We start from the raw sequence: 27,970 nt of genomic DNA, 5'->3' as shown, positions 1-27,970 counted from the left end.
TGGAGACTCTGCAGACACACACACTGACCCCTCCAGGACCAGGACTGGACAGCCCTGCTTTAAAGACCCCTGGAGACTCTGCAGACACACACACTGACCCCTCCAGGACCAGGACTGGACAGCCCTGCTTTAAAGACCCCTGGAGACTCTGCAGAGACACACACTGACCCCTCCAGGACCAGGACTGGACAGCCCTGCTTTAAAGACCCCTGGAGACTCTGCAGACACACACACACTGACCCCTCCAGGACCAGGACTGGACAGCCCTGCTTTAAAGACCCCTGGAGACTCTGCAGACACACACACACTGACCCCTCCAGGACCGGGACTGGACAGCCCTGCTTTAAAGACCCCCGGAGACTCTGCAGACACACCGACACTGACCCCTCCAGGACCAGGACTGGGGAAGCTAGCCATACAGTGTCCGGCTCCTGTTGGCCTGTGGGACAAGGCCTGGTTTTGTTTCTGGAGGAATTAGCACCACCTAGAGGGGAGCAGATGTATGGCGGGCAATCAACACCACTCGCACCCGAGACTGACTCCTGTGTTTCTTGCAAGCTTTATTTTATACTCTAGAGTGCCTTCCTACGAAGTGCGTCATTCACAAAGCTCTGTCCATCATTAACAATTCAAATTCTGTGGAAACAGGGAAACACAGAACAATGTGACAGAGGGTGAAGAACAGCTGGGGTGCTCTGCTGCTCTGGGCCCTACTTCTTGCACGTCTTCTTCCTCCTCCTGCCCGCCATGTTGAACGCCCTGGCGATCTTGTCCCTCAGGGTGGGCTTGAAGCTCAGCTGCAGCTCCGCCTGCTCGGCCTGCTCCCTGGCCCTCCCCAGCTCGATCTCCAAGCGCTCGCTCAGGGCCCTCATCCTCCGCTCGAACTCCGCCTCCACCGCCCGCTCCAGCTCCTCCCTGGCCACCTCCAAGCTCTGCGTCCTCCTCTTCCTCAGCTCCTCCTTCTTCCTCCTCCGACTCCCTTCGATCTCCTCCCCCTCCCTGCGCCTCCTCGTGCGGAGCTCCCCCTTCATCTGCTCCTCCTTCTCCCGGATCTTCCTCTCGGCCTCCTCGAACATCTCCTGGGTGTAGCAGCCGCCCCCGTTGGCCACGATGATGTGCTCCACCGTGTCCAGCAGCCCTCGGACCTGGGCCTGGTTTCCCAGACTGTCTCCCGGTTCCCGGTTGTTGAAGACGTGGTACCTGCCCCCGCACTTCCGGATCACGTCTCTCAGCGCGGGGTGGGCGCTCCGGACGAACTGGTGGATGCTCTGCCCCTGGAGGTCGTCTCCGCGGGTGAAGAGCACGATCATGTACCTGGCGGCCTGCTCCCCGAAGATCTCCTGCAGGGCCTCCACCGACCTCTGCTCCTCCTCGGTGAACCTGTTCAGCTGCAGCACCAGCAGGAAGGCGTGGGGCCCCGGGCAGGAGACCTGGATGCACCTGACGACCTCCCCCACGATGGCGTCGCTGGGCTTGTCCGTGTCGAACAGGCCGGGCGTGTCCACCACCGCCACGCTCCTGCCCTGGACCACGGCTCTCCGCTTGCAGCACGCGCTGGTGACGGACGCGGAGCTGAGGATGGAGCGGAATTCTTTCCGGCCCAGGATGGAGTTCCCCACTGCGCTCTTCCCCACTCCCGTCTTGCCCACCAGGACGATCCTCATCTCCGGGCTGTCCCCCTGCTCGCCGGGAGAGGAGCCTCCACTCCACTCAGCTCCTGAGGAGAGGAAGTAGTTCATAGGTCATAGGAAGTTACAGGTCTGCCAGGCAGAAGTATTATTTTAAATAATAATAATGTCTCACACTTCTATAGCACTTTTCTGGACACTCCACTCAGAGCACTTTACAGATAATGGGGAATCCCACCCTCGCCAACAATGGGCAGCCCCACCTGCATGATGCTCCAGTCCGCTCACACACAGCAGCTCTCAGTGGGGAGGAGAGCAGAGGGATGAGGCCAGTTCAGAGAGGGGGGTGATTAGGAGGCCATGATGGGTAAAGACCAGGGGGGTATTTGACCAAGACACTGGGGTAACACCCCTACTCTTCTCGAGAGACACCCCGTCCAGTCCAGTGTCCCCATCGCTATACTGGGGCATCAGGACCCACACAGACTGCAGGGTGAGAGCGCCCCCTGCTGGCCCCACTAACCCCTCTCCCAGCAGCAGCCTCAGCTCTCCCAGGTGGTCTCCCCTCCAGGCTCTCACTGCTGGGCTCCGGGGGGGGGGGGGCTGCCAGTGAGGAGTTACAGGGTTACAAGGCAGTTAGGTGGTGTTCTCTAACACTGGTTTTTTTGGGGTTTTTTTGCTGCTTGTTTTCCTGTACAGACAAGGAAATCCGGAGGCTCCGATTCCAGTCAGGGCGTGTCGGACTTTCCCTGAAACCAGCGCGCTGCTCTGGTCGGTCCACATTGTTTTCCCCGGGGGACCAGTCGGACCAGGAGCGAGTGTGTGTGCGTGCGTGCGTGCGTGTGTGTGTGTCAGTCGTATGGAGAAGGAAACAGAGCGCAGGTCCACACGGAAACGCCTCAGGTGTAGGTGATATAGGCTGACTGCAGGTGCAGGGGCGGCGCGGCGGCTCAGTGGCTCAGGATCTGTGCCAGTGGCTGGGAGGTTGCCGGTTCGAATCCCACGGCCGGCGGAGGAATCCTACTCCGTTGGGCCCCCTGAGCAAGGCCCTTCACCCCAGCTGCTCCAGGGGTGCTGTATAAATGGCTGACCCTGCGCTCGGACCCCCAGCTTCTCTCCCTGTCTTAAAGCCAACGCATTAAACTCACGTCGAGCAGCTGAAATCAAGATGAGTTCCTGCCCCCTGCCCTGTGCCTTCTCTCTGCCTCGCTGTGACGACGCGGGCAGGGTCCGTTGCCCCCACCCGCACTGCCGACACAGAACCCGGGGCGTTCGGCACCCCAAGCAGGGTCCTGGGCGCAGGGAGAGGCCGACTCGTCAGCCTCGTCTGCGGCAACCCCCAATTTGAAAAAGTCTCAGTCTACTCCGCTCCTGCTCTTCTTCCATACCAGACCGAATTAAGATCAGATCTCTTTATCGGCCCTGTACAACGTCTTGCATGAGGACTGTGTCTTTTCACAGACCCCAGCCTGCTCTCCAGGAGACACACAGACAGGGAGAGACGCTGGGGGTCAGAGCGCAGGGTCAGCCATTTATACAGCACCCCTGGAGCAGCTGGGGTGAAGGGCCTTGCTGAGGGGCCCAAGGAGTAGGATTCCTCTGCCGGCCGCAGGATTTGAACCGGCAACCTCCCAGCCACAGGCGCAGGTCCTGAGCCACAGAGCCACCACTCCGCCCATAGTGCACCCATTCACACCTATTGCTAATAATAATAATAATAATAGTAGTTACAATGATGATAATTGCGAATAAGCGAATTTGCAGGTGTCGAGACCCCCACCGTGTAGTCCTTAGCCCTCCAGGATAATTAACCCTGCGTGGGTAAGCCGGACGTTAAACAGAAAGGGGTTTTCATCTGCGAGGCAGCGCCGGATTTCGGAAAAGAGCTCAGAAGAGACACAGACCTGGGAACCGTGAAAAAGCCATGGAGGGCCGCTGCTCGGGAGGGCGGATGTGTCAGTCGTGCCGGCGCATCTGGACGTCTGATCCGCCTGTCGATCCCGGAGGGTCTGTCTGCTCTTCTCTCGGTGCTGTTTGTCGGCACAGCTCCGTACGGCTCTGTGAGTCCCTGCCACTCCCTCAGGGCGTAGGAGGGGTCTCCGAGCACAGGCCCGCGAGGTCCCAAGCTCCTCCCACTCGGCCACTCCCCCAGGGTGGGAGGAGTCTCAGAGCAGAGGCCCGCGAGGTCCCAAGCTCCTCCCACGGACCCTCGGCCACTCCCCCGGGGGTGGGAGGGGTCTCCGAGCAGAGGCTCCGCCCACTGCGCCTCGGCTGCGCCTCTCTTCCACACAGCTCCCTCCTTGCCCGAGCCTGCAGGTTCTCAGATCAGGGCCGGGCGGGGAGACTCTAGGGGTGTCTGGACGGTGCTTCCTGCGGGACGCGAGTGCGGCATTCCACAGGCATTCCACAGCCGTTCCACAGGCGTTCCACAGGCAGCGCTGGATGACGGTGAGTGTCCCATCCTTTCTGGGCCCACCGGGCTCCAGTCCTCCGCTGAGCGACTGCGCTCTGAGAGCCCTCGGACACCTCCGCAGAGCGAGCGAGCGAGCAAGCGGGCGTGACCGGACCCGGCCGGACGGGCGACATTCCGGTCCCTCCCGCTCTCTCTCTCTCTCTCTCTCTCTCTCTCTCTCTCTCTCGCTGGCGTGCCGGGGGGAAGCAGCTCATAGAGAGAGGGATGAAGAGGGGTGGGTTTTTTTTAAAAATTCACGCTCTCGTATTCAACCGCGCGGTGGAGGCAGCGAGCGAGCCGGGCGATACTCCGGGAAACTGGGACAGCCGCTAGAGAGCGCGGGGCTATTGACCTGGGGCGCCTGGACCGGATCCAGGCGGGTCACCAGCGCTTCCCTCCCGCGGAGGCCCTAGGCCCGGCGCCGGCGGTTTCCTCTCGGGAGAGCCGGCTCGGCATCAAGGGAGTCTTAAACCTTCGAAAGTAGAGTCACTCTCTCACTCTGATGAAGACCAGGCTCCACACGGTGGGCTGTAGAGTCACTCTCTCACTCTGATGAAGACCAGGCTCCACACAGTGGGCTGTAGAGTCACTCTCTCACTCTGATGAAGACCAGGCTCCACACAGTGGGCTGTAGGGTCACTCTCTCACTCTGATGAAGACCAGGCTCCACACAGTGGGCTGTAGAGTCATGTTCTCACTCTGATGAAGACCAGGCTCCACACAGTGGGCTGTAGAGTCATGTTCTCACTCTGATGAAGACCAGGCTCCACACAGTGGGCTGTAGAGTCACTCTCTCACTCTGATGAAGACCAGGCTCCACACAGTGGGCTGTAGGGTCACTCTCTCACTCTGATGAAGACCAGGCTCCACACAGTGGGCTGTAGAGTCACTCTCTCACTGATGAAGACCAGGCTCCACACAGTGGGCTGTAGAGTCATGTTCTCACTCTGATGAAGACCAGGCTCCACACAGTGGGCTGTAGAGTCATGTTCTCACTCTGATGAAGACCAGGCTCCACACAGTGGGCTGTAGGGTCACTCTCTCACTCTGATGAAGACCAGGCTCCACACAGTGGGCTGTAGATTCACTCTCTCACTCTGATGAAGACCAGGCTCCACACGGTGGGCTGTAGAGTCACTCTCTCACTGATGAAGACCAGGCTCCACACAGTGGGCTGTAGAGTCACTCTCTCACTCTGATGAAGACCAGGCTCCACACAGTGGGCTGTAGAGTCACTCTCTCACTGATGAAGACCAGGCTCCACACAGTGGGCTGTGGAGTCACTCCCTCACTCTGATGAAGACCAGGCTCCACACAGTGGGCTGTAGAGTCACTCTCTCACTGATGAAGACCAGGCTCCACACAGTGGGCTGTAGAGTCATGTTCTCACTCTGTTGAAGACCAGGCTCCACACAGTGGGCTGGAGAGTCATGTTCTCACTCTGATGAAGACCAGGCTCCACACAGTGGGCTGTAGATTCACTCTCTCACTCTGATGAAGACCAGGCTCCACACAGTGGGCTGTAGAGTCACTCTCTCACTCTGATGAAGACCAGGCTCCACACAGTGGGCTGTAGAGTCATGTTCTCACTCTGATGAAGACCAGGCTCCACACAGTGGGCTGTAGAGTCATGTTCTCACTCTGATGAAGACCAGGCTCCACACAGTGGGCTGTAGAGTCATGTTCTCACTCTGATGAAGACCAGGCTCCACACAGTGGGCTGTAGAGTCACTCTCTCACTCTGATGAAGACCAGGCTCCACACAGTGGGCTGTAGAGTCACTCTCTCACTCTGATGAAGACCAGGCTCCACACAGTGGGCTGTAGAGTCACTCTCTCACTCTGATGAGATTTCTGTGTTTCTTATCCCCAGGTGCAGATATCTCTCCGTCCCCGGATGACCTGAGGCTGGTGCTGCTGGGCCGCAGCGGGTCGGGCAAGAGCTCGGCGGGGAACACCATCCTGGGCTGGGAGGAGTTCCGGTCAGTGCTCAGCTCCGCTCCAGTGACGCAGCGCTGCCAGGCGGCTCACACCGAGTCCAGAGGGAGGCGCGTCTCGGTGGTCGACACGCCGGACCTCTTCGCCAGCGGCGTGGCCGACCCCGGCACTCACGCCCGGGCCTGCCTGTCCCTGTCGAACCCGGGGCCCCACGCCTTCCTGCTGGTGCTGCAGCTGGGGCGCTTCACCCAGGGCGAGAGGAAGATCCTGGAGCAGGTGGAGCAGGCGTTCGGACCCGGAGCCAGGCCGCACACGGTGGTGCTGTTCACCCACGGGGACGACCTGGAGGGGGTCGGCCTCGAGGACTTCCTGCGGGGCGCCCAGCCCGAGCTGAGGGCGCTGCTGGAGCATTGTGGGAACAGGTACCACCTCTTCAACAACAGAGACGCCAGCGACCGCCGGCAGGTGGCCCGGCTGCTGGATACAGTCGACAGGGTGGTGCAGGAGAACGGAGGGGGGTACTTTAGCAGAGTGACCCAGGAGCTGGAGTCACTGACCAGTCGCCCCGGACGAAGCCCGTGACCGACTGACACCAACAGCACATGAGACAGAGAGAGGGTCGGGACGCTTGTTCCCCACCCCCACCCCCCTCTGTGTACAGTAGAGCCTCCTGTCCTGACTGGAGGAGCTCGCCCAGCTGTGTCTGGAGAGAAGCCAGGGGTATCGGCTTCAACAGCAGGGCTGGGCAGCTTGTTCCCCACCCCCGCCCCCCTCTGTGTACAGAAGTGCCTCGTTCTGGTCTTTAAATGCGCTTTTCACAGTTTCCACCAGTTCAGATCTCACTGTTACCTCTCAGTGAGGTCAGGCATTTGAGAAAACAAAACAACAAAAGCTTTGAAAACAAGTACTCTTCCACCCTGATGCGCAGAAGATGTGTTGGGAATCCAGAAATGAAGAATTGCCACTGTCAGATGGCCGAGTAATAAAGTTTCTGTTTGCCTCAAAATGAGACCCGTCATCTGTCTCCTTTCTACAGGCTGTTGAGTTCCTCTCGGGAAGACAGCAGGGCAGCGCGGCTCCTTCTGGGAGTCCTGACTGCGTGTCTTCCTCGCCAGGCAACAAGGCAGGAGGAATTCCTCACCTCCGGTCGGGAGCCAGCTTTCCTGGGCTCTCTCCCCGCTGTCCCCCAGACCCCCCAGCTTCACTCCTCCTGCTTTTCCATCAGCAGAGCCTCATGAGCTTCGCTGTACACATGTGTGCAGCGCACCTGTCCAGCTTCAGCTCACCAGTTTCCGTCGGAGCCAAAATGGCTACCCCTGGCTTCCTTTAGAGCCAACATGGCTGCTGGTGCAATCAGGTGTGTGTGTGTTTTGTTTCCCTTTTTTTTTTCGAGACAAAGCAAGGCAGCTGACGACCCACGGCAGGACGACCCCGGGGAGTTCCAGCAGACCAGCAGAGACGGCCCCCCGAGATGCCTGACTGCTTACGTACCCTGGTCTCTTTCGAGCTGTCTTGACGCCTGGACGTTTGGGTGTAAGTGTGTGTGTGTGAGTGTGTAAGTGTGTGGAAGTGTGTGTGGAGGGTGTAAGTGTGTGTGTGTGTGTAAGTGTGTGTGAGTGGAGGGTGTGTGGGTGTGAGTGTGTGTGTGTGTAAGTGTGTGTGTGTATGTGAGTGTGTGTGTGTGACTGTGTAATTGTGTGTGTGTGTGGAGGGTGTAGGCGTGGGTATACAGGGAGGTGTGTGTGTGTGAGTGGAGGGTGCGTGTGTAAGTGTGTGTGAGTGTGTGTGTGTAAGTGTGTGTGTGTGAGTGTGTGTTTGTGTAAGTGTGTGTGAGTGTGTGTGTAATTGTGTAAGTGTGTGTGAGTGTGTGTTTGTGTAAGTGTGTGTGACTGTGTGTGTAATTGTGTGAGTGAGTGTGTGGAGGGTGTAGGCGTGGGTATACAGGGAGGTGTGTGTGTGTGAGTGGAGGGTGCGTGTGTAAGTGTGTGTGAGTGTGTGTGTGTAACTGTGTGTGTGTGAGTGTGTGTGTGTGTGTGAGTGTGTGTTTGTGTAAGTGTGTGTGTGTGTGTAAGTGTGTGTGAGTGTGTGTGTGTAAGTGTGTGTGTGTGAGTGTGTGTTTGTGTAAGTGTGTGTGAGTGTGTGTGTGTAATTGTGTGTGTGTGAGTGAGTGTGTGTGTAATTGTGTGTGTGTGTGTGTAAGTGTGTGTGTGTGAGTGTGTGTTTGTGTAAGTGTGTGTGAGTGTGTGTGTGTAATTGTGTGTGTAATTGTGTGTGTGTGTGTGTGTGAGTGTGTGGAGGGTGTAGGCGTGGGAGTACAGGGATACAGTCCCTCCAGGAATCCACAGCCCCAGGCTGTCTCGGCGTGTTTCCTGTCAGACAGGTCTTTCCCCTCTTCCTGCTGCCGGGAGCGGAGCCGAGTCTGGAGCCTGTCGCTCCTGGCCTTCCTCCTGTGCTTGCTTCAGGCCTTCGAGGCGCCTGTCAGTTTTCCCAAAATCGCCGGCTGGGACAGGATCTTAGGATGACAGGACCACAGGGCCACAGGACGACGGGACCTCAGGATCACAGGATCACAGGACCACTGGATCACAGGACCACGGAAATACTGAACCTCAGGATCTCAGGACCACAGGGCCACAGGACAACGGGACCTCAGGATCTCAGGACCACAGGACTACAGGACCACTGGATCACAGGACTCCAGGATCCCAAGATCACAGAGCCACATGATCACAGGACCTTAGGACCACAGGATCTCAGGATTACAGGGCCACATGATCACAGTCCCACATGATCACATGATCACAGTCCCACATGATCACAGGGCCTCAGGACCAGAAGGAACAGGACCGCAGGATCACAGAACCTCAGGAGGTAAATTGACTATATTTATGACAATGTTGACTGGAATAGTGCTCTTCCTAGAGTCTTATTAACACACACAGACACACACACACAAATACACACAATCACAGCACTGACAAATACACAGACAAAGCACAAATACACACACACAGACACACGCATAGCACTCACAAATAAACAGATCACCAGAAATACACAAAGATACACCCGTGAACACAGACACACACTAATCATGCACACACAACACACACAATAAACATATCCACACGAATACAGGCACGCACACAAATAAAGACACACACACACAAATACAAACACATTCGTATTTGTATTTAACACAGAACTACAGACTCATAAACACACAACTCACACGTGATCACAGCGCACACGGATACAAACACACGCACACAACAACACACGCAGATCAACACAGACATGCATCCCAAACAAACAGAAATTCCCACAAAACGTACACAAATCCACACACAACACAGACAGCTACAGAGCCACACAGACGGGTGCACACATACGCCGCACACAAACACAGAGAGACACACCTGCGCTCTCCAGCAGGGGGAGCTGTTGTCGTTTTTTTTTACCTCTGCTGTGTTTTTCAGGCGGTTTTGCGAACACACACAGACTGTAACTGCTGCTGGAGAGGTGCCCCTCCAGAGTAATCATTTACTCTGCTGTCAGCCCCGGACCTGAAGAATTTGCACGGTCAATATTTGGGAAGACAGGAGTGCCCTTTGACCTCTGACCTCTCAACAAACAACCCCACCCCCCCACCGCCACCACCCACCTGCTGGCTGAACGCCCCGTCCTCAGAACTGCTCCTGCACCCAGGCCAGCCGGCCTGACTGCGGAGTGTGAGAGTATCAACACCTCCACACACCCCAGCCCTAACTAACGCCACCACCTGCTCTCCAGGTCTCTCAGTTCCCTGCCCCCGCGATCTGTATTCATGGGTTTCCTGCGAATGCCGTCTGTGTGTGTGTGTGATCTGGCACGGAGCTCTCAGACGTCAGGAGTCAGCATCTCTCTCTCTCTCTGTGTGCAGCTCTTGTGTTCCCAGTGTGGCACAGCTCAGAGCTCCCGGGCTTGTATCCCCAGCACAGCACAGCACTGCTGGGGCACAGCTGGGGCACAGCCGGTCCTGCCCTCACAGGGGCTGGTCAGTGGGGCACAGCCGGTTCTGCCCTCACAGGGGCTGGTCAGTGGGGCACAGCTGGGGCACAGCTGGGGCACAGCCGGTTCTGCCCTCACAGGGGCTGGTCAGTGGGGCACAGCTGGGGCACAGCTGGGGCACAGCCAGTTCTGCCCTCACAGGGGCTGGTCAGTGGGGCACAGCTGGGGCACAGCCGGTCCTGCCCTCACAGGGGCTGGTCAGTGGGGCACAGCTGGGGCACAGCCAGTTCTGCCCTCACAGGGGCTGGTCAGTGGGGCACAGCTGGGGCACAGCCGGTCCTGCCCTCACAGGGGCTGGTCAGTGGGGCACAGCTGGGGCACAGCCGGTTCTGCCCTCACAGGGGCTGGTCAGTGGGGCACAGCTGGGGCACAGCTGGGGCACAGCCGGTTCTGCCCTCACAGGGGCTGGTCAGTGGGGCACAGCTGGGGCACAGCCGGTTCTGCCCTCACAGGGGCTGGTCAGTGGGGCACAGCTGGGGCACAGCCGGTTCTGCCCTCACAGGGGCTGGTCAGTGGGGCACAGCTGGGGCACAGCCAGTTCTGCCCTCACAGGGGCTGGTCAGTGGGGCACAGCTGGGGCACAGCCGGTTCTGCCCTCACAGGGGCTGGTCAGTGGGGCACAGCTCCTGGGCTCGGGAGTGTGTGTTGTTTTGCCTGACCACAGCCGGACCCCAGCCGGACCCCAGCCGGACCCCAGCCAGCCCTTAGTCAGAGTGCCCGCTGGGCTGCGCAGAGTGGGTGTTGGTTTCTGGGAAGGGGGCAGTGTGTGTAAACAGGCTGTTTGCTCTGCTCTGAGGTCGTCCGCAGGAGGCACCTGCCATACAGGAACTGGGCTGATCTTCCCTGGAATTTCCCTGGACTTTCCCTGGGATTTTCTTTGTCTATACAGGAGTGTGTGTGTGTCTATACAGTGTGTCCAGTAAGAGTCTGTACAGGAGTGTGTGTGTGTCTATACAGTGTGTCCAGTAAGAGTCTGTACAGGAGTGTGTGTGTCTATACAGTGTGTCAATAAGAGTCTGTACAGGAGTGTGTGTGTGTCTATACATTGTGTCCAGTAAGAGTCTGTACAGGAGTGTGTGTGTGTCTATACAGTGTGTCCAATAAGAGTCTGTACAGGAGTGTGTGTGTGTCTATACAGTGTGTCCAATAAGAGTCTGTACAGGAGTGTGTGTGTGTGTCTATACAGTGTGTCCAATAAGAGTCTGTACAGGAGTGTGTGTGTCTCTATACAGTGTGTCCAATAAGAGTCTGTACAGGAGTGTGTGTCTATACAGTGTGTCCAGTAAGAGTCTGTGGTGGGGTAGCTGGGGTATTAGCAGTGTGGGCAGGTGTTGCTGTTTGCTCTGTAGTTAAACAGTGGCAGAGTGATAACAGTGTTGTCCTCTGCTCCCTTCCTCTCCCTGCCTCTCTGCCCTGTCAGTTGGCACCAGGGAGACATGGTGAGACTGTGCAGCTCTCTGATCTCAGCAGAATCCAGCAGCATGTCAGCGGTCCTGTGGAGTCTGGTGATCGCCTCTGTCCTGCAGCCCGGCAGTGAGTGATCTCCTCTCTCTCTGACTGTGTCTCCTGTCCTGCTGTGTGTGTCTGTTACTCAGGGACTCCCTGTGATCTCCTCTCTCTCTCTCACTGTGTCTCCTGTCCTGCCGTGTGTGTTTATGACTGAGGGGCTCCCTGTGATCTCCTCTCTCTCACTGTGTTTCCTGTCCTGCTGTGTGTGTTTATGACTGAGGGGCTCCCTGTGCTCTCCTCTCTCTCACTGTGTCTCCTGTCCTGCTGTGTGTGTTTATGACTGAGGGGCTGTGATCTCCTCTCTCTCTCACTGTGTCTCCTGTCCTGCCGTGTGTGTTTATGACTGAGGGGCTCCCTGTGATCTCCTCTCTCTCACTGTGTTTCCTGTCCTGCTGTGTGTGTTTATGACTGAGGGGCTCCCTTTGATCTCCTCTCTCTCTCTCACTGTGTCTCCTGTCCTGCTGTGTGTGTTTATGACTGAGGTACTCCCTGTGATCTCCTCTCTCTCTGACTGTGTCTCCTGTCCTGCTGTGTGTGTCTGTTACTCAGGGACTCCCTGTGATCTCCTCTCTCTCTCTCACTGTGTCTCCTGTCCTGCCATGTGTGTTTATGACTGAGGGGCTCCCTATGATCTCCTCTCTCTCTCTCACTGTGTCTCCTGTCCTGCTGTGTGTGTTTATGACTGAGGGACTCCCTGTGATCTCCTCTCTCTCACTGTGTCCCCTGTCCTGCCGTGTGTGTTTATGACTGAGGTACTCCCTGTGATCTCCTCTCTCTCACTGTGTCTCCTGTCCTGCTGTGTGTGTTTATGACTGAGGGGCTGTGATCTCCTCTCTCTCTCACGGTGTCTCCTGTCCTGTTGTGTGTGCTCTGCCTGTCCTCTTTTGTGTGTGTGTTGAATCGGCTGAATCCTGAAAGAGCCTTCAGTGAGGATGTCTCCATGTGGTGAGGGGCTCACAGAGCACCCGACCAGCCTGGATCTGGCTGGGCGAAAGGAGCCAGGAGCCGTACTCTGGGAACTGAGTCCTTCCCACTGAAAGCCTTCCAGGACCGGTCCGAGGCGTGTCTGTGTCTCCCTCTAGTGGACACGGTGTGTCAGTGACCCCTCAGGCCTGGTTGATGCAGCAGTGGCGGTACTGACGTCCTGCAGTCCGGTGTTAATGCGCGGGAGGGTGTTGATCTCATCGCGCTCTGTCCATCCCAGGCTCCTCTGTCTCTGCCCGGCTCTGCAGCGAGAAGGGTTTATCGATCGTGGGGGGGAACTTCAGTCTGTCTGACGGCTACAATCCGGGCAGCGTGCTGACTTACGAGTGCCCCCCCGACCAGTACGCCTACCCCACCCTGAGCCGCCGCTGCCGGAGAGACGGCAGGTGGTTCCCGCTCGTCGGCAGGCAGCCAGGGCAGTGCAGACGTGAGTGTCGCCGCCGCCGCAGGAGAGCGTGGCACTCGGTACTCCGGCATGCGACATACACACTGCAGCTCTGCGACTGCAATACTCCGGCATGCGACATACACACTGCAGCACTGCGACTGCAATACTCCAGCATGCAGCACGCACACTGCAGCTCTGCGACTGCAATACTCCGGCATGCAGCACACACACTACCACTCTGCGACTGCAATACTCCAGCATGCAGCACACACACTGCAGCTCTGCTACTGCAATACTCCAGCATGCAGCACACACACTGCAGCACTGCGACTGCAATACTCCGGCATGCAGCACACACACTGCAGCTCTGCTACTGCAATACTCCAGCATGCAGCACACACACTGCAGCACTGCGACTGCAATACTCTGGCATGCAGCACACACACTACCACTCTGCGACTGCAATACTCCAGCATGCAGCACACACACTGCAGCTCTGCGACTGCAATACTCCGGCATGCAGCACACACACTGCAGCACTGCGACTGCAATACTCCGGCATGCAGCGCGCACACTACCACTCTGCGACTGCAACACTATTGCGATCCCGAGAGTTACTCCAATACGGGCTGCACCCTACCCTCATACTGCAGTACTCAAGGGTACTACAGTACGTTCTGCCGCACGCTCTGACAGGAGTCCGGTCCGGTCCAGCTGCCCGGCCCAGCGCGGAGTCCTGACGCCCCTCTGTCCCCTGTCCCCTGTCCCCTGTGCCAGTGGTGACCTGCCCTGACCCCTCGGTGATCCAGCACGGCTCGGTGTCCCCCTCCCAGCGGCTGTACTTCGCCCACAACGTCACGAGCTACGAGTGCTTCGAGGGCTACCAGCTGCTGGGCTCCGCCTCCCGCACCTGCCTGCCCAGCGGGAAGTGGAGCGGGGCCACGCCCATCTGCAACACCGGCAGCGCCAGCGGCAGTGAGTGACAGCCGGCCTCGGCCAACGGGCTGCCGCGCTCTCCGGGGGCTCGGGGCGCCCAGCCAATCAGAGGGGGGGGTGGGGGATGGGGTGTCCCTTATAGATGAATGCCAGTCCATCATGGGATGGACACACACACACACACGCACACATACACACACACACGCACGCACGCACGCACTCACTCACACACACTCGCACACACACACACGCACGCACACACACACACTCACACACACACAGTTGCACACACACTCACAGTCGCACACACACACACTCACACTTGAGCACACACACACTCACAGTCGCACACACACTCACACTCGCACACACACACACGTACACATACACACACACACTCACACTCGAGCACACACACACTCACACTCACACACACACTCACACTCAGACTCGAGCACACACACACTCACACACACACTCACAGTCGCACACACACTCACAGTCGCACACACACACTCACACTCGAGCACACACACACACACACACACACACACACACACACACTCACTCAAACCGGGGCCACATTCCCCAGAATCCAAATAACCCCCCAGCAACCCAGACAGCGAGCGGCGATGTTAAAAACCGGCCCTTCCTGCTCGCTAGTCCCGGCGCTGGCTGCCTGTCCGGAGAGCCGTGCCGGACGAGCGAGTGAGCGCAGGTCGTGCAGCGGACGCCCCACGGCAGGAGTGATCCAGCGGGCTCTGCAGGCAGAGCTCACACTGGTAGAGTAAGTGGTGCCTGTGGGCGAGACCGTCTGGAAGCCCAGAGCAGGGTTTCTCCTTGTCGAAGAAAACTCAGTCTTCACTCAGGCTGGGAGATCGTCAAGCAGAGATCTTTAATTCGGTCAGCTGAAGAGTCAGGGTTTCCCCTGGCACTCAGTAAGACACGCTCGCTGGACCGAAGTCACACTTTCCTTCTTATACATTAGAAGTAGGCGAGACTTTAACACGTCAAGGGAACACACAGGGAAAGGGGCGGTGTCAGAAGCCAAACAGACGGGACAGGGAGATGCCACTGGGCATCCTGCAGTCTGTTCCACTTCTCTCTGGCTGAATGGGCCTGAGGAATCACAGGCTTTAGTTTGCAGAAAGACAGGGGTCTTTACGTGTGAAACGGCAAACATTTCCCGCGCAGTCTTCACCCTTCTCCCGCGGTCTTCCACGCCCTGGATGAAGAGAGCCGTTCTCACCAGCCTGCTTGTTTCCAGTGTCATATGGCCGCCGAAGTCCCGTGGCCTGGTTCTGAATCGCAGAGCTCGGCTCTGCGCAGACCCGCGAGCCCCCTCTGTCCTGCCGGGTCGGGTTGGAGGGTCTCACGGGTCACGGGGGACGTCTGACTCTTCATCCCTGCGGGTTGAGCTGCGCCCCTCGAAGTCGCCCAGAGCTCTCGGCTCCCCCACGCCTCCCCCGTGAGCTGGCCCTGACTGCTCCTCTCTGTCCCCCCCCCTGCAGCCGACCGCTGTCCCGATCCCGGCGTGCCCCCCGGCGCCCGGCGCTCCGGCAGTCGCTTCGGGATCGACGACAAGGTCACCTACCAGTGCGACCGCAACCTCATCCTGGTGGGCTCCCGGGAGAGGGTCTGCGGCGAGGGCGGGGAGTGGACCGGGACCGAGCCAGCCTGCTACTGTGAGTGCGGGGGGGGGGTCGTCCGTACACAGAGGGGGGCGGGGGTGGGGAACAAGCTGCCCGGCCAGGGAAGGCAATAATACTGCTGCCCAGTGTGTGATCTCCTGTCACTCCTGTGTGGGTGTGCTCCCTGTCTCACTCTCTCTGTCCTGTGTGGGTGTGCTCCCTGTCTCTCTCTCTGTCCTGTGTGGGTGTGCTCCCTGTCTCACTCTCTCTGTCCTGTGTGGGTGTGCTCCCTGTCTCACTCTCTCTGTTCTGTGTGGGTGTGCTCCCTGTCTCTCTCTCTGTCCTGTGTGGGTGTGCTCCCTGTCTCTCTCTCTGTCCTGTGTGGGTGTGCTCCCTGTCTCACTCTCTCTGTTCTGTGTGGGTGTGCTCCCTCTCTCTCTCTCTGTCCTGTGTGGGTGTGCTCCCTGTCTCTCTCTCTGTCCTGTGTGGGTGTGCTCCCTGTCTCACTCTCTCTGTCCTGTGTGGGTGTGCTCCCTGTCTCACTCTCTCTGTCCTGTGTGGGTGTGCTCCCTGTCTCTCTCTGTCCTGTGTGGGTGTGCTCCCTGTCTCACTCTCTCTGTCCTGTGTGGGTGTGCTCCCTGTCTCACTCTCTCTGTTCTGTGTGGGTGTGCTCCCTCTCTCTCTCTCTGTCCTGTGTGGGTGTGCTCCCTGTCTCTCTCTCTGTCCTGTGTGGGTGTGCTCCCTGTCTCTCTCTCTCTGTCCTGTGTGGGTGTGCTCCCTGTCTCACTCTCTCTGTTCTGTGTGGGTGTGCTCCCTGTCTCTCTCTCTGTCCTGTGTGGGTGTGCTCCCTGTCTCACTCTCTCTGTTCTGTGTGGGTGTGCTCCCTGTCTCACTCTCTCTGTCCTGTGTGGGTGTGCTCCCTGTCTCACTCTCTCTGTTCTGTGTGGGTGTGCTCCCTGTCTCTCTCTCTGTCCTGTGTGGGTGTGCTCCCTGTCTCACTCTCTCTGTTCTGTGTGGGTGTGCTCCCTGTCTCACTCTCTCTGTCCTGTGTGGGTGTGCTCCCTGTCTCACTCTCTCTGTTCTGTGTGGGTGTGCTCCCTGTCTCTCTCTCTCTGTCCTGTGTGGGTGTGCTCCCTGTCTCACTCTCTCTGTTCTGTGTGGGTGTGCTCCCTCTCTCTCTCTCTGTCCTGTGTGGGTGTGCTCCCTGTCTCACTCTCTCTGTTCTGTGTGGGTGTGCTCCCTGTCTCTCTCTCTCTGTCCTGTGTGGGTGTGCTCCCTGTCTCACTCTCTCTGTTCTGTGTGGGTGTGCTCCCTCTCTCTCTCTCTGTCCTGTGTGGGTGTGCTCCCTGTCTCTCTCTCTGTCCTGTGTGGGTGTGCTCCCTGTCTCACTCTCTCTGTTCTGTGTGGGTGTGCTCCCTGTCTCACTCTCTCTGTTCTGTGTGGGTGTGCTCCCTGTCTCTCTCTCTGTCCTGTGTGGGTGTGCTCCCTGTCTCACTCTCTCTGTTCTGTGTGGGTGTGCTCCCTGTCTCACTCTCTCTGTTCTGTGTGGGTGTGCTCCCTGTCTCTCTCTCTGTCCTGTGTGGGTGTGCTCCCTGTCTCACTCTCTCTGTCCTGTGTGGGTGTGCTCCCTGTCTCACTCTCTCTGTCCTGTGTGGGTGTGTTCCCTGTCTCACTCTCTCTCTCCAGACAAGTACACCTATGACTCTCCTGAGGAGGCTGCCTCAGCCTTCGCCTCTTCCCTGAGCAACGTGCTGGAGGAGTCCGGGGCTGAGGAGGACAGTGAGTGAGCACACCGCACACTCTGATCACTCCCTGATCACTCCCTGATCACTCCCTGCTCACACCCTGCTCACTCCCTGCTCACACCCTGCTCACACCCTGATCACTCACTGCTCACACCCTGCTCACACTCTGCTCACACCCTGCTCACTCCCTGCTTACACCCTGCTTACACCCTGCTCACACCCTGCTCACTCCCTGATCACTCCCTGCTTACACCCTGCTAACTCCCTGCTCACACTCTGCTCACACCCTGCTCACACCCTGTCATTTTTCATTCCTATTGAATGTGTTTCTGTAATCCCCATCATCATCATCATCATCAACATTACTGTCATCATCATCATCGCTGATCCTCTTGTCCGTACTCAGAGGACAAGCAGTATGGGAAGAAGATCAGGCTGGACCAGCAGGGGAAACTCAACATCTACGTGGCACTGGACACATCTGACAGCCTGAAGGAGGACGGGTTCGAGAAGTCCAAAAACTGCATCCTGAAACTGATTGAAAAGGTGGGAGGGGTCTCTGGGCTCTCCATGAGGGTCTGTACTCCTCTCTCTGTGTGAGGAGTGTCTGTGGGGTCTGTGTGAGGGTCTGGACTCCTCTCTCTGTGTGAGGAGTGTCTGTGGGGTCTGTGTGAGGGTCTGGACTCCTCTCTCTGTGTGAGGAGTGTCTCTGGGGTCTGTGTGAGGGTCTGGACTCCTCTCTCTGTGTGAGGAGTGCCTCTGGGGTCTGTGTGAGGGTCTGGACTCCTCTCTCTGTGTGAGGAGTGTCTCTGGGGTCTGTGTGAGGGTCTTGACTCCTCTCTCTGTGTGAGGACTGCCTCTGGGGTCTGTGTGAGGGTCTGGACTCCTCTCTCTGTGTGAGGAGTGCCTCTGGGGTCTGTGTGAGGGTCTGTATTGAGTTCTCTGTTTTATGTGATTCCCTGTATTCTCTGTCCATCCAGATTAGCGATTTTGAAGTCACTCCGAAGTACGACGTTGTGTCCTTCGCCACCTTCGTCAAGGAGATGGTCAGCATCACTGACCCAGATATCACCATGCCAGGGGTCATGCAGGCCATTCAGAAATTCAAGTACAGCGGTGAGCAGCTCTGTCCTTCAACAAACCAGCTTTTCTCATTCGCAAAGCTTCCCTGCTGCCATTATCGAACCTCTAACTAATCTGCCTCAAGTAACGTATAATTAGTGTTCAACATTGTCAGTGTTTAATTTCTCTCCCTTACAGATTACTATTCCCAGAGCTCATTTAATTCTCAGTTAAACTCTGGTTTATACTGATGTATTTGAGCATAATTGTGCAATTATTTCACCACTATTAAAATGTGACATCCGACCATCAGTTCGGAGATCGGGTGTAGTCTGTTGTACCACGTCACAGTCATAGCAGAGCCACTGTTAGTTATGTTATTACTTCAGCTCAACCTGGGGTGTACAGTAAAGTCATCGTTAATTATATTAATACACGAGCCCAGTCTGGTATCTGCAGCAAAGTCACTGTTAATGATGTTAATACACATCTACGGTAAAGTCATCGTTAATTATATTAATACACGAGCCCAGTCTGGTATCTGCAGCAAAGTCACTGTTAATGATGTTAATACACATCTACAGTAAAGTCATCGTTAATTATATTAATACACGAGCCCAGTCTGGTATCTGCAGCAAAGTCACTGTTAATGATGTTAATACACATCTACAGTAAAGTCATTGTTAATTATATTAATACACGAGCCCAGTCTGGTATCTGCAGCAAAGTCACTGTTAATGATGTTAATACACATCTACAGTAAAGTCATCGTTGATTATATTAATACACGAGCCCAGTCTGGTATCTGCAGCAAAGTCACTGTTAATGATGTTAATACACATCTACAGTAAAGTCATCGTTGATTATATTAATACACGAGCCCAGTCTGGTATCTGCAGCAAAGTCACTGTTAATGATGTTAATACACATCTACAGTAAAGTCATCGTTAATTATATTAATACACGAGCCCAGTCTGGTATCTGCAGCAAAGTTACTGTTAATGATGTTAATACACATCTACAGTAAAGTCATCGTTGGTTATATTAATACACGAGCCCAGTCTGGTATCTGCAGCAAAGTCACTGTTAATGATGTTAATACACATCTACAGTAAAGTCATCGTTAATTATATTAATACACGAGCCCAGTCTGGTATCTGCAGCAAAGTCACTGTTAATGATGTTAATACACATCTACAGTAAAGTCATTGTTAATTATATTAATACACGAGCCCAGTCTGGTATCTGCAGCAAAGTCACTGTTAATGATGTTAATACACATCTACAGTAAAGTCATCGTTAATTATATTAATACACGAGCCCAGTCTGGTATCTGCAGCAAAGTCACTGTTAATGATCTTAATACACATCTACAGTTAATTATATAAAAACAGCATCCTAATCTGGAGTCTACGGTAAAGTCATCATTAATGATGCTAATACATGAGCGCAGTCGGGGATCTACAGTAAAGTCGGGGATAATGATGTTAATACTCTAGCCCACTCTGGGGTCAAAGGCCAACTCAGTGCCGATGGGAGTGACACTGATGATGATACTGCTTGTTTCTCCTCGTACGTCAGACCACGGAGACCAAACAGGCACCAATATCGCAGCAGCCTTCCGGAACGTCTATGAGAAGATGAGTTTCCTGCAAGCCCAAAACAAGGAGGACTTCAAGGAGACCCGCCACGTCATCATCCTCTTCAGCGACGGTGAGACGCGGGGCGTTACGGCTGCAGCCGCACATCGTCGGGCGTGATTCCAGCCGAGGGGTTTATCTGCGTTGAACTGGGGGCGAATAGACCCACACACAGGGCGCTCTACCAAAATTGGTTCCCCGTTTCTCATTTCATCCCTAGGTTCAAATTTCAGGACAGCAGTTAGCAGCCCCAGGCTTCAGATGTCTTTTTGCGGCTTTGGAAAAAGTCGGTTCTATAATGCGCTGGCAGCCAGTGCAACGGCGCCAGCACAGGAGTAGACACTGGTCGTTTTTGTTTGGTTTTCCTGAAGTCTTGATTCCATCCAGCCTGCAGAGTCTCGGACTGCTCTGTGGTTGTCAGTGTGAGTCTGATAATAATCCCAGTTCAGAACTAATCCAGCTCCCGGTCCAGTCGGTCCAGTCCAGCTTGGAGAGTCTCAGACTGCTCTGTCAGTGTCAGTGGAGTCTGATTATAATCCCAGTGAAGAACTAGTCCAGCTCCCAGTCCAGTCAGTCCAGTCCAGCCTGGGATATTCAGTGGTCAGTGCTGTGTCTTTTCCTACAGGTCGGGCCAATATGGGCGGCAGCGCAGAGATTGAGGTGAATAAGATCCGGAACCTGGTCAGTGGCATTCGAGGGCCTGACTGGCTGGACTACCTGGGTGAGAGAGAAATTGTATCACTGTAATCACTTTATATCCCAGTCACCTCCTATAAGGTTACAATGACTACAGCTCCTCTCTCAGGGCAGTGTTCATGTACTGGAGTGTCCAGTCAGTGTGTCTGTATGAACCCCTCTCTCTCTCAGTGCAGTGTTCATGTACTGGAGTGTCCAGTCAGTGTGTCTGTATGAACCCCTCTCTCTCTCAGTGTAGTGTTCATGTACTGGAGTGTCCAGTCAGTGTGTCTGTATGAACCCCTCTCTCTCTCAGTGCAGTGTTCATGTACTGGAGTGTCCAGTCAGTGTGTCTGTATGAACCCCTCTCTCTCTCAGTGCAGTGTTCATGTACTGGAGTGTCCAGTCAGTGTGTCTGTGTGAACCCCTCTCTCTCTCAGTGCAGTGTTCATGTACTGGAGTGTCCAGTCAGTGTGTCTGTATGAACCCCTCTCTGTTCTTCCTTACAGATATTTATGCGTTTGGTGTGGGAGATGACATTGATGAGGATGAGCTGATTAAACTGGTATCAGAAAAGCCTATGGAGAAACATTTTTTCAAAATAAAGGACATCACAACATTGGAGGAGACATTCGATACAATGATAGGTTTGTTTCTCCTCTCTGTACCACACTATGCTATACTGTGCACTGTGAGTCTGTAGTGTGCTCTGTGAATCTGTACTGTCCTGTGTGTCTGTACTGTGCTCTGTGTGCACTGTGAGTCTGTACTGTGCACTGTGAGTCTGTACTGTGCGCTGTGAATCTGTACTGTCCTGTGAGTCTGTACTGTGCTCTGTGTGCACTGTGAGTCTGTACTGTGCACTGTGAGTCTGTACTGTGCTCTGTGAATCTGTACTGTCCTGTGAGTCTGTACTGTGCTCTGTGTGCTCTGTGAGTCTGTACTGTGCTCTGAGTCTGTACTGTGCTCTGTGAATCTGTACTGTCCTGTGAGTCTGTACTGTGCTCTGTGTGCTCTGTGAGTCTGTACTGTGCTGTGAGTCTGTACTGTGCGCTGTGAATCTGTACTGTCCTGTGAGTCTGTACTGTGCTCTGTGTGCTCTGTGAGTCTGTACTGTGCTGTGAGTCTGTACTGTGCGCTGTGAATCTGTACTGTCCTGTGAGTCTGTACTGTGCTCTGTGTGCTCTGTGAGTCTGTACTGTGCTGTGAGTCTGTACTGTGCGCTGTGAATCTGTACTGTCCTGTGAGTCTGTACTGTGCTCTGTGTGAACTGTGAATCTATACTGTACTGTGTGTCTGTACTGTCCTGTGAATCTGTACTGTCCTGTGAGTCTGTACTGTGCTCTGTGTGCACTGTGAATCTATACTGTACTGTGAGTCTGTACTGTCCTGTGAGTCTGTACTGTGCTCTGTGTGCACTTTGAATCTGTACTGTCTTGTGAGTCTGTACTGCACTCTGAGTCTGTACTTTGCGCTGTGAATCTGTACTGTCCTGTGAGTCTGTACTGTGTTCTGTGTGCGCTGTGAATCTGTACTGTCCTGTGAGTCTGTACTGTGCTCTGTGAATCTGTACTGTCCTGTGAGTCTGTACTGTGCTCTGTGTGCTCTGTGAGTCTGTACTGTCCTGTGAGTCTGTACTGTGCTCTGTGTGCTCTGTGAGTCTGTACTGTGCTCTGTGAGTCTGTACTGTGCTCTGTTTGCTCTGTGAGTCTGTACTGTGCTCTGTGAGTCTGTACTGTACTCTGTGTGCTCTGTGAGTCTGTACTGTCCTGTGAGTCTGTACTGTGCTCTGTGTGCTCTGTGAGTCTGTACTGTGCTCTGTGAGTCTGTACTGTGCTCTGTTTGCTCTGTGAGTCTGTACTGTGCTCTGTGAGTCTGTACTGTACTCTGTGTGCACTGTGAGTCTGTACTGTGCTCTGTGAATCTGTACTGTCCTGTGAGTCTGTACTGTGCTCTGTGTGCTCTGTGAGTCTGTACTGTCCTGTGAGTCTGTACTGTGCTCTGTGTGCTCTGTGAGTCTGTACTGTGCTCTGTGAGTCTGTACTGTGCTCTGTTTGCTCTGTGAGTCTGTACTGTGCTCTGTGAGTCTGTACTGTACTCTGTGTGCACTGTGAGTCTGTACTGTCCTGTGAGTCAGTCCTGTACTGGACAATGTACGGTGTTTGTGTATTAAGCTCCTTCTGTGTTAATGGCAGGAGGTTTTGTATGAGGGTTCCAGAGTGTTTCTGTCTGTCTGTAGATGAGAGCGACAGTGTTGGGCTCTGTGGGCTCTACAGGAACTATGAGATAGATGGGGAGTCCGACAGTGTGAAGAGACAGAACTATCCCTGGCTGGTGACCATCAAGATCACTGTGAGTACAGAGTCAGGGACACTGGTAATCAGAGACACAACGAGCAACATACACCAGGAGACACACTGAGAGACAGAGACACACCGAGACACTGGGAGCAACACTGAGAGACACACTGAGACTCTGGGAGCAACACTGAGAGACACACTGAGAGACACACTGAGAGACTGGGAGCAACACTGAGAGACACAAAGAGATACCAAGAGACAGACTGAGACACTGAGAGACATACTGAGACAATAAAAGCAACATTGAGACACACTGAGACACTGAGAGACACTCTGAGACAATAAGAGCAACATTGAGACACGCTGAGACACTGAGAGACACTCTGAGACAATAAGAGCAACATTGAGACACACTGAGACACTGAGAGACACTCTGAGACAATAAGAGCAACATTGAAACACACTGAGACAAACTGAGGGACACTCTGAGATACAGGAGAGACCGACTGAGATTGAAAGACCACTGAGACAGTGAGAGACAGACTGAGACTCTGAAAGACCCTGAGACACAGAGAGACACTGTGGGACTCACAATAGGAGACATTTCCTCTGCCCTTGCGTGTTTCTGTGACTCCCTCTCCCTCTGACCAGCCCTCCGCCCTCCTCCTCTCCCCCACTCCGTGTGCCCGTCTGGCCGCCCACGTTGACCCCTCCCTCACTCTCTCTCTTTGTCTCACGCACACGCAGCGCCCGGCGAAGACGGAGACCTGCATGGGCTCCCTCATCAGCAAGCAGTACGTCCTGACAGCGGCCCACTGCTTCCAGCTGACCGACGAGGCTGGCATGGTCAAGGTGCTCATCGACGACAACGTGGACCGGGCTGGCTTCAAAGGTGGGGGGCAGCCCCCCTGTGGGCGGGGCCAGGCCTGCAAGGGGGTGGGGCAGCCCCCCTGTGGGCGGGGCCGGGCCTGCAAGGAGTGGAGCGGTCTGGTGGGCGGGGTCAGGTCTGCAAGGGGGTGGGGCAGTCCGGTGGGCAGGGTGTGGTCACCCAGTGGGTGGGGCAGTCTGGTAGGCGGGGTCAGACATATGAGGGATCGGGCCAGATCTGCACAGGCTGTGAAGCAGTGTACTCCACTGACAGTGCAGAGATGCTTGCTTCTTACATTGCATTTCTAGTCTAGATCTTTCTGATAGCGATAAAATAATCCGGGGTTCTGGCTCAAGGGGCCAGTATACTGCTAGAGCCCCCACCGAGCCCAACAGCTGCTCGTCTTTTTTTCTACGTGAGCCTTCAGAAGCAGGGCCAGCGTGATGTTCCTAATGCGTCTGCTGTGGCTACTCAGCCTGTCCGTCTTCCTCTCCCTGCCTCCCGCCTCAGACAAGAGGATAAGCAAACTGATCGTGCATCCGGAGTATAACATCGGAAAGAAGGAAGCTGAGGGAATCCCAGAGTTTTATGACTATGACGTGGCCCTCATCCGGCTGGAGAAGGAGCTCAAAATCTCGAGAAAAGCCAGGTAACAGCAGGAGTGTCTCTGGGGTCTGTGTGAGGGTCTGGACTCCTCTCTCTGTGTGAGGAGTGTCTCTGGGGTCTGTGTGAGGGTCTGGACTCCTCTCTCTGTGTGAGGAGTGCCTCTGGGGTCTGTGTGAGGGTCTGGACTCATCTCTCTGTGTGAGGAGTGTCTCTGGGGTCTGTGTGAGGGTCTGGACTCCTCTCTCTGTGTGAGGAGTGTCTCTGGGGTCTGTGTGAGGGTCTGGACTCCTCTCTCTGTGTGAGGAGTGCCTCTGGGGTCTGTGTGAGGGTCTGGACTCCTCTCTCTGTGTGAGGAGTGTCTCTGGGATCTGTGTGAGGGTCTGTACTCCTCTCTCTGTGTGAGGAGTGTCTCTGGGGTCTGTGTGAGGGTCTGGACTCCTCTCTCTGTGTGAGGAGTGTCTCTGGGGTCTGTGTGAGGGTCTGGACTCCTCTCTCTGTGTGAGGAGTGTCTCTGGGGTCTGTGTGAGGGTCTGGACTCCTCTCTCTGTGTGAGGAGTGTCTCTGGGCTCTGTGTGAGGGTCTGGACTCCTCTCTCTGTGTGAGGAGTGCCTCTGGGGTCTGTGTGAGGGTCTGTACTCCTCTCTCTGTGTGAGGAGTGTCTCTGGGGTCTGTGTGAGGGTCTGTACTCCTCTCTCTGTGTGAGGAGTGCCTCTGGGGTCTGTGTGAGGGGCTGTACTCCTCTCTCTGTGTGAGGAGTGTCTCTGGGGTCTGTGTGAGGGGCTGTACTCCTCTCTCTGTGTCTTTCAGGCCCATCTGTATTCCCTGCACCAAGGCCACCAGTCGCGCCCTGGGTCTGTCTGACCGGGCAACGTGTCGTGAGCATGGTGAGAATGACGTGGCCAGGGTTGTTAGCGGGGGCGGGGGGGGGGGGGGGGGTGATGTCTCAGAGCACCTGGGCGGCGGGGATAGGCTGGTTGGAGATGCGGCTGGATGTGGCTGAGCCTGTGTGCGTGCTGTCCTGTCCTGTCCTGTCCTCACCGGCTGCCTGTCTGTCGTCCAGAGGGCCTGCTGCTGGAGAAGGAGTTCGAGCCAGCCAGCTTCATGTCCGAGCACGGCGCGCTGGCCACAACCAAGAACGTCAAGATCAAGCTGAGGGCGCAGGTGAGTGTGTGTGCACTGGGTTAGTGAGAGTGCACTGGGTTAGTGAGAGTGCACTGTGGTAGTGTGTGTATAGTGGGTTTGTGTGCGCGCACTGGGTTAGTGTGTGTGCACTGGGTTAGTGAGAGTGCACTGTGGTAGTGTGTGTATAGTGGGTTTGTGTGCGCGCACTGGGTTAGTGTGTGTGCACTGGGTTAGTGAGAGTGCACTGTGGTAGTGTGTGTATAGTGGGTTTGTGTGCGCGCACTGGGTTAGTGTGTGTGCACTGGGTTAGTGAGAGTGCACTGTGGTAGTGTGTGTATAGTGGGTTTGTGTGCACGCACTGGGTTAGTGTGTGTGCACTGGGTTAGTGAGAGTGCACTGTGGTAGTGTGTGTATAGTGGGTTTGTGTGCACGCACTGGGTTAGTGTGTGTGCACTGTGGTAGTGTGTGTATAGTGGGTTTTGTGTGTGCGCACTGGGTTAGTGTGTTCAAAACTTTGTTATGACAATTGTGTTGATGCTGTGCTGTGTGTGCAGGGGGACAGATCTATTGTTTTGTTGTTATGTTGTGATGTGTTGCGTTGATGCTCTGTTGACGCTGTGTTGTGTTGTGCTGATGCTCTGTTGACGCTGTGTTGTGTTGATGTTGTGTTGACGCTATGTTGTGTTTTGTTGACGCTGTGTTGATGTTGTGTTGACGCTCTGTTGACGCTGTGCTGTGTTGACGCTGTGTTGTGTTGAAGTTGTGTTGACACTGTGTTGTGTTGTGTAGAAGTTGTGTAGAAGTTGTGTTGAAGTTGTTTAGACGCTGTGTTGTGTTGGTGTTGTGCGCAGAGGGACAGCTGTGTCAGGGACGCCCTGCAGGCCCCAGGAGTCACAGCCACAGACCCCGAGGAGCTGGTGACGGAGAGCTTCCTCTGCACGGGGGGTATACACCCGGAGGTCGATGACATCACCTGCAAAGGTAGGAGCTCGCCGCCGCCGCCGCCGCCGCCGCCCGCCGCACCGCCCGTGCCCCGCGGACACACGGACCCGCGGACCCCCTCACTGTGTGCGCGCGTGTCCTCGCAGGAGACTCCGGAGGAGCGCTGTTCCTGGAGAGGAAGAGGCGCCTGGTCCAGGTGAGACGGTCCTCCGTCGCTTCGGATCTGGAACAACGAGTCTGTCGCTCAGGGCAGCGTCTCCGGTGTGTGTGTGTGTGTGTGTGTGTGTCTACTCTCTAACGTCCTGTCCAGGGCTGTAAGCAGGAGGGGACATATCCTTTGGAGGAGACGTTAATCCCAGGTTTAAGGACAACATGGACTTTAAAGATCCCAGAAAACCTCACTGCTGTTGTGAGCGGGTGACCAGCAGGGGGCAGGCTGGAGCAGCGGCAGCTCTTGGGAAGTGAGGTTCTACTGAGGCAGTGACTCTTGGGTGAAGTTACAAACCCAGGTGGGGTTACTGGTGCAGAACGATCGCTGTGCGTCTCCCAGGTGGGGCCACTGGTGCAGAATGATCGCTGCATGTCTCCCAGGTGGGGTCACTGGTGCAGAATGATCGCTGTACGTCTCTCAGGTGGGGTCACTGGTGCAGAGCGATCGCTGTGCGTCTCCCAGGTGGGGTTACTGATCCAGACTGATTGCTGTGCGTCTCCCAGTTTGGGTTACTGGTGCAGAACGATCGCTGTGCGTCTCCCAGGTGGGGTTACTGGTGCAGAAGGATCGCTGTGCGTCTCCCAGTTTGGGTTACTGGTGCAGAACGATCGCTGTGCGTCTCCCAGGTGGGGTTACTGGTGCAGAAGGATCGCTGTGCGTCTCCCAGGTGGGGTTACTGCTCCAGAACGATCGCTGTGCGTCTCCCAGGTGGGGTCGTTGGTGCAGAACAATCGCTGTGTGTCTCCCAGGTGGGGTTACTGGTGCAGAAGGATCGCTGTGCGTCTCCCAGGTGGGGCTACTGGTGCACAATGGTCGCTGTGGGTCTCCCAGGTGGGGCCACTGGTGCGGAAGGATGGCTGAGCGTCTCCCAGGTGGGAGGTGATGTTTTATCTTTCCAGTCACCCCTCTCTGTCTGTCTCTCCGGCTGCCCCCGCAGGTGGGGGTGATCAGCTGGGGCAACAAGAACCTGTGTGACGACGGGAGTCTGCGCCCCGACATCAAGCCCAGGGACCGGCAGCACGCCCGCGACTACTACATCAGCCTCTTCCGCGTCACGGACTTCCTGCGGCAGCACCTGGAGCCCGAGACCCCCGACGTGCCCTCGCAGCTCACGTTCGTCGACTGAGGGCCCCGCGGGGGGGGGGGGGGGTGCGCTGCACCTCCTCCTGGGGGCGGTGAGCCGGTCGCCCCCGAAGAGGCTCGTGTGTGCATCTGTGTTGGGGGGTGTGGGGGTGTGGGGGTGTGGGGGTGTGTGGGGGGGGGTTAATAAAGCATTTCTGGAAG

General features: G+C 55.8%; 3 protein-coding genes across 6 annotated transcripts; 2 read left to right on the top strand and 1 right to left on the bottom strand.

Moving 5' to 3' along the window:
- Window positions 1-542: 542 nt before the first annotated feature.
- LOC148813590 (GTPase IMAP family member 9-like) lies at window positions 543-9,754 on the bottom strand. 2 transcript variants are annotated; one of them, XM_088908174.1, is made up of 2 exons: window positions 9,682-9,754; window positions 543-1,717 (listed from the first exon to the last, which is right to left on the bottom strand). In XM_088908174.1, exon 2 carries the CDS (start codon window positions 1,662-1,664, stop codon window positions 711-713), a length of 954 nt encoding a protein of 317 aa, XP_088764300.1. In that variant the 5' UTR covers window positions 1,665-1,717; window positions 9,682-9,754; the 3' UTR covers window positions 543-710. The 2 variants fall into 2 exon arrangements, with proteins under 2 accessions (XP_088764300.1, XP_088764299.1); XM_088908173.1 differs by lacking the exon at window positions 9,682-9,754 and adding an exon at window positions 3,533-3,737.
- On the top strand, window positions 3,553-6,823 carry LOC148813591 (GTPase IMAP family member 9-like). Its single transcript, XM_088908060.1, has 3 exons — window positions 3,553-3,621; window positions 3,719-4,076; window positions 5,953-6,823. The coding sequence occupies exons 1-3, from the start codon at window positions 3,553-3,555 to the stop codon at window positions 6,597-6,599; spliced, it is 1,074 nt and encodes a 357-aa protein (XP_088764186.1). The 3' UTR covers window positions 6,600-6,823.
- LOC148813589 (complement factor B-like) lies at window positions 8,415-27,970 on the top strand. 3 transcript variants are annotated; one of them, XM_088908158.1, is made up of 20 exons: window positions 8,415-8,888; window positions 9,497-9,809; window positions 11,488-11,600; window positions 12,781-12,987; window positions 13,726-13,923; window positions 15,396-15,569; window positions 17,202-17,294; window positions 17,667-17,806; window positions 18,241-18,376; window positions 19,904-20,035; window positions 20,588-20,683; window positions 21,147-21,284; window positions 22,877-22,989; window positions 23,685-23,829; window positions 24,316-24,454; window positions 25,219-25,295; window positions 25,472-25,572; window positions 26,385-26,514; window positions 26,622-26,671; window positions 27,624-27,970. In XM_088908158.1, the coding sequence occupies exons 3-20, from the start codon at window positions 11,504-11,506 to the stop codon at window positions 27,810-27,812; spliced, it is 2,355 nt and encodes a 784-aa protein (XP_088764284.1). In that variant the 5' UTR covers window positions 8,415-8,888; window positions 9,497-9,809; window positions 11,488-11,503; the 3' UTR covers window positions 27,813-27,970. The 3 variants fall into 3 exon arrangements, 2 of the variants coding, with proteins under 2 accessions (XP_088764284.1, XP_088764282.1); XM_088908156.1 differs by lacking the exons at window positions 8,415-8,888; window positions 9,497-9,809 and having other exon boundaries at window positions 11,422-11,600; XR_016086214.1 differs by lacking the exons at window positions 8,415-8,888; window positions 9,497-9,809; window positions 25,219-25,295.

The sequence above is a fragment of the Atractosteus spatula genome (genome assembly GCF_055471065.1).
Source record: "Atractosteus spatula isolate fAtrSpa1 chromosome 10 unlocalized genomic scaffold, fAtrSpa1.hap1 SUPER_10_unloc_1, whole genome shotgun sequence".
Classification (NCBI taxonomy): Eukaryota; Metazoa; Chordata; class Actinopteri; order Semionotiformes; family Lepisosteidae; genus Atractosteus; species Atractosteus spatula.
Note: the sequence above shows the minus strand (reverse complement) of the source record. Positions and strands in the feature narration are given on the sequence as shown.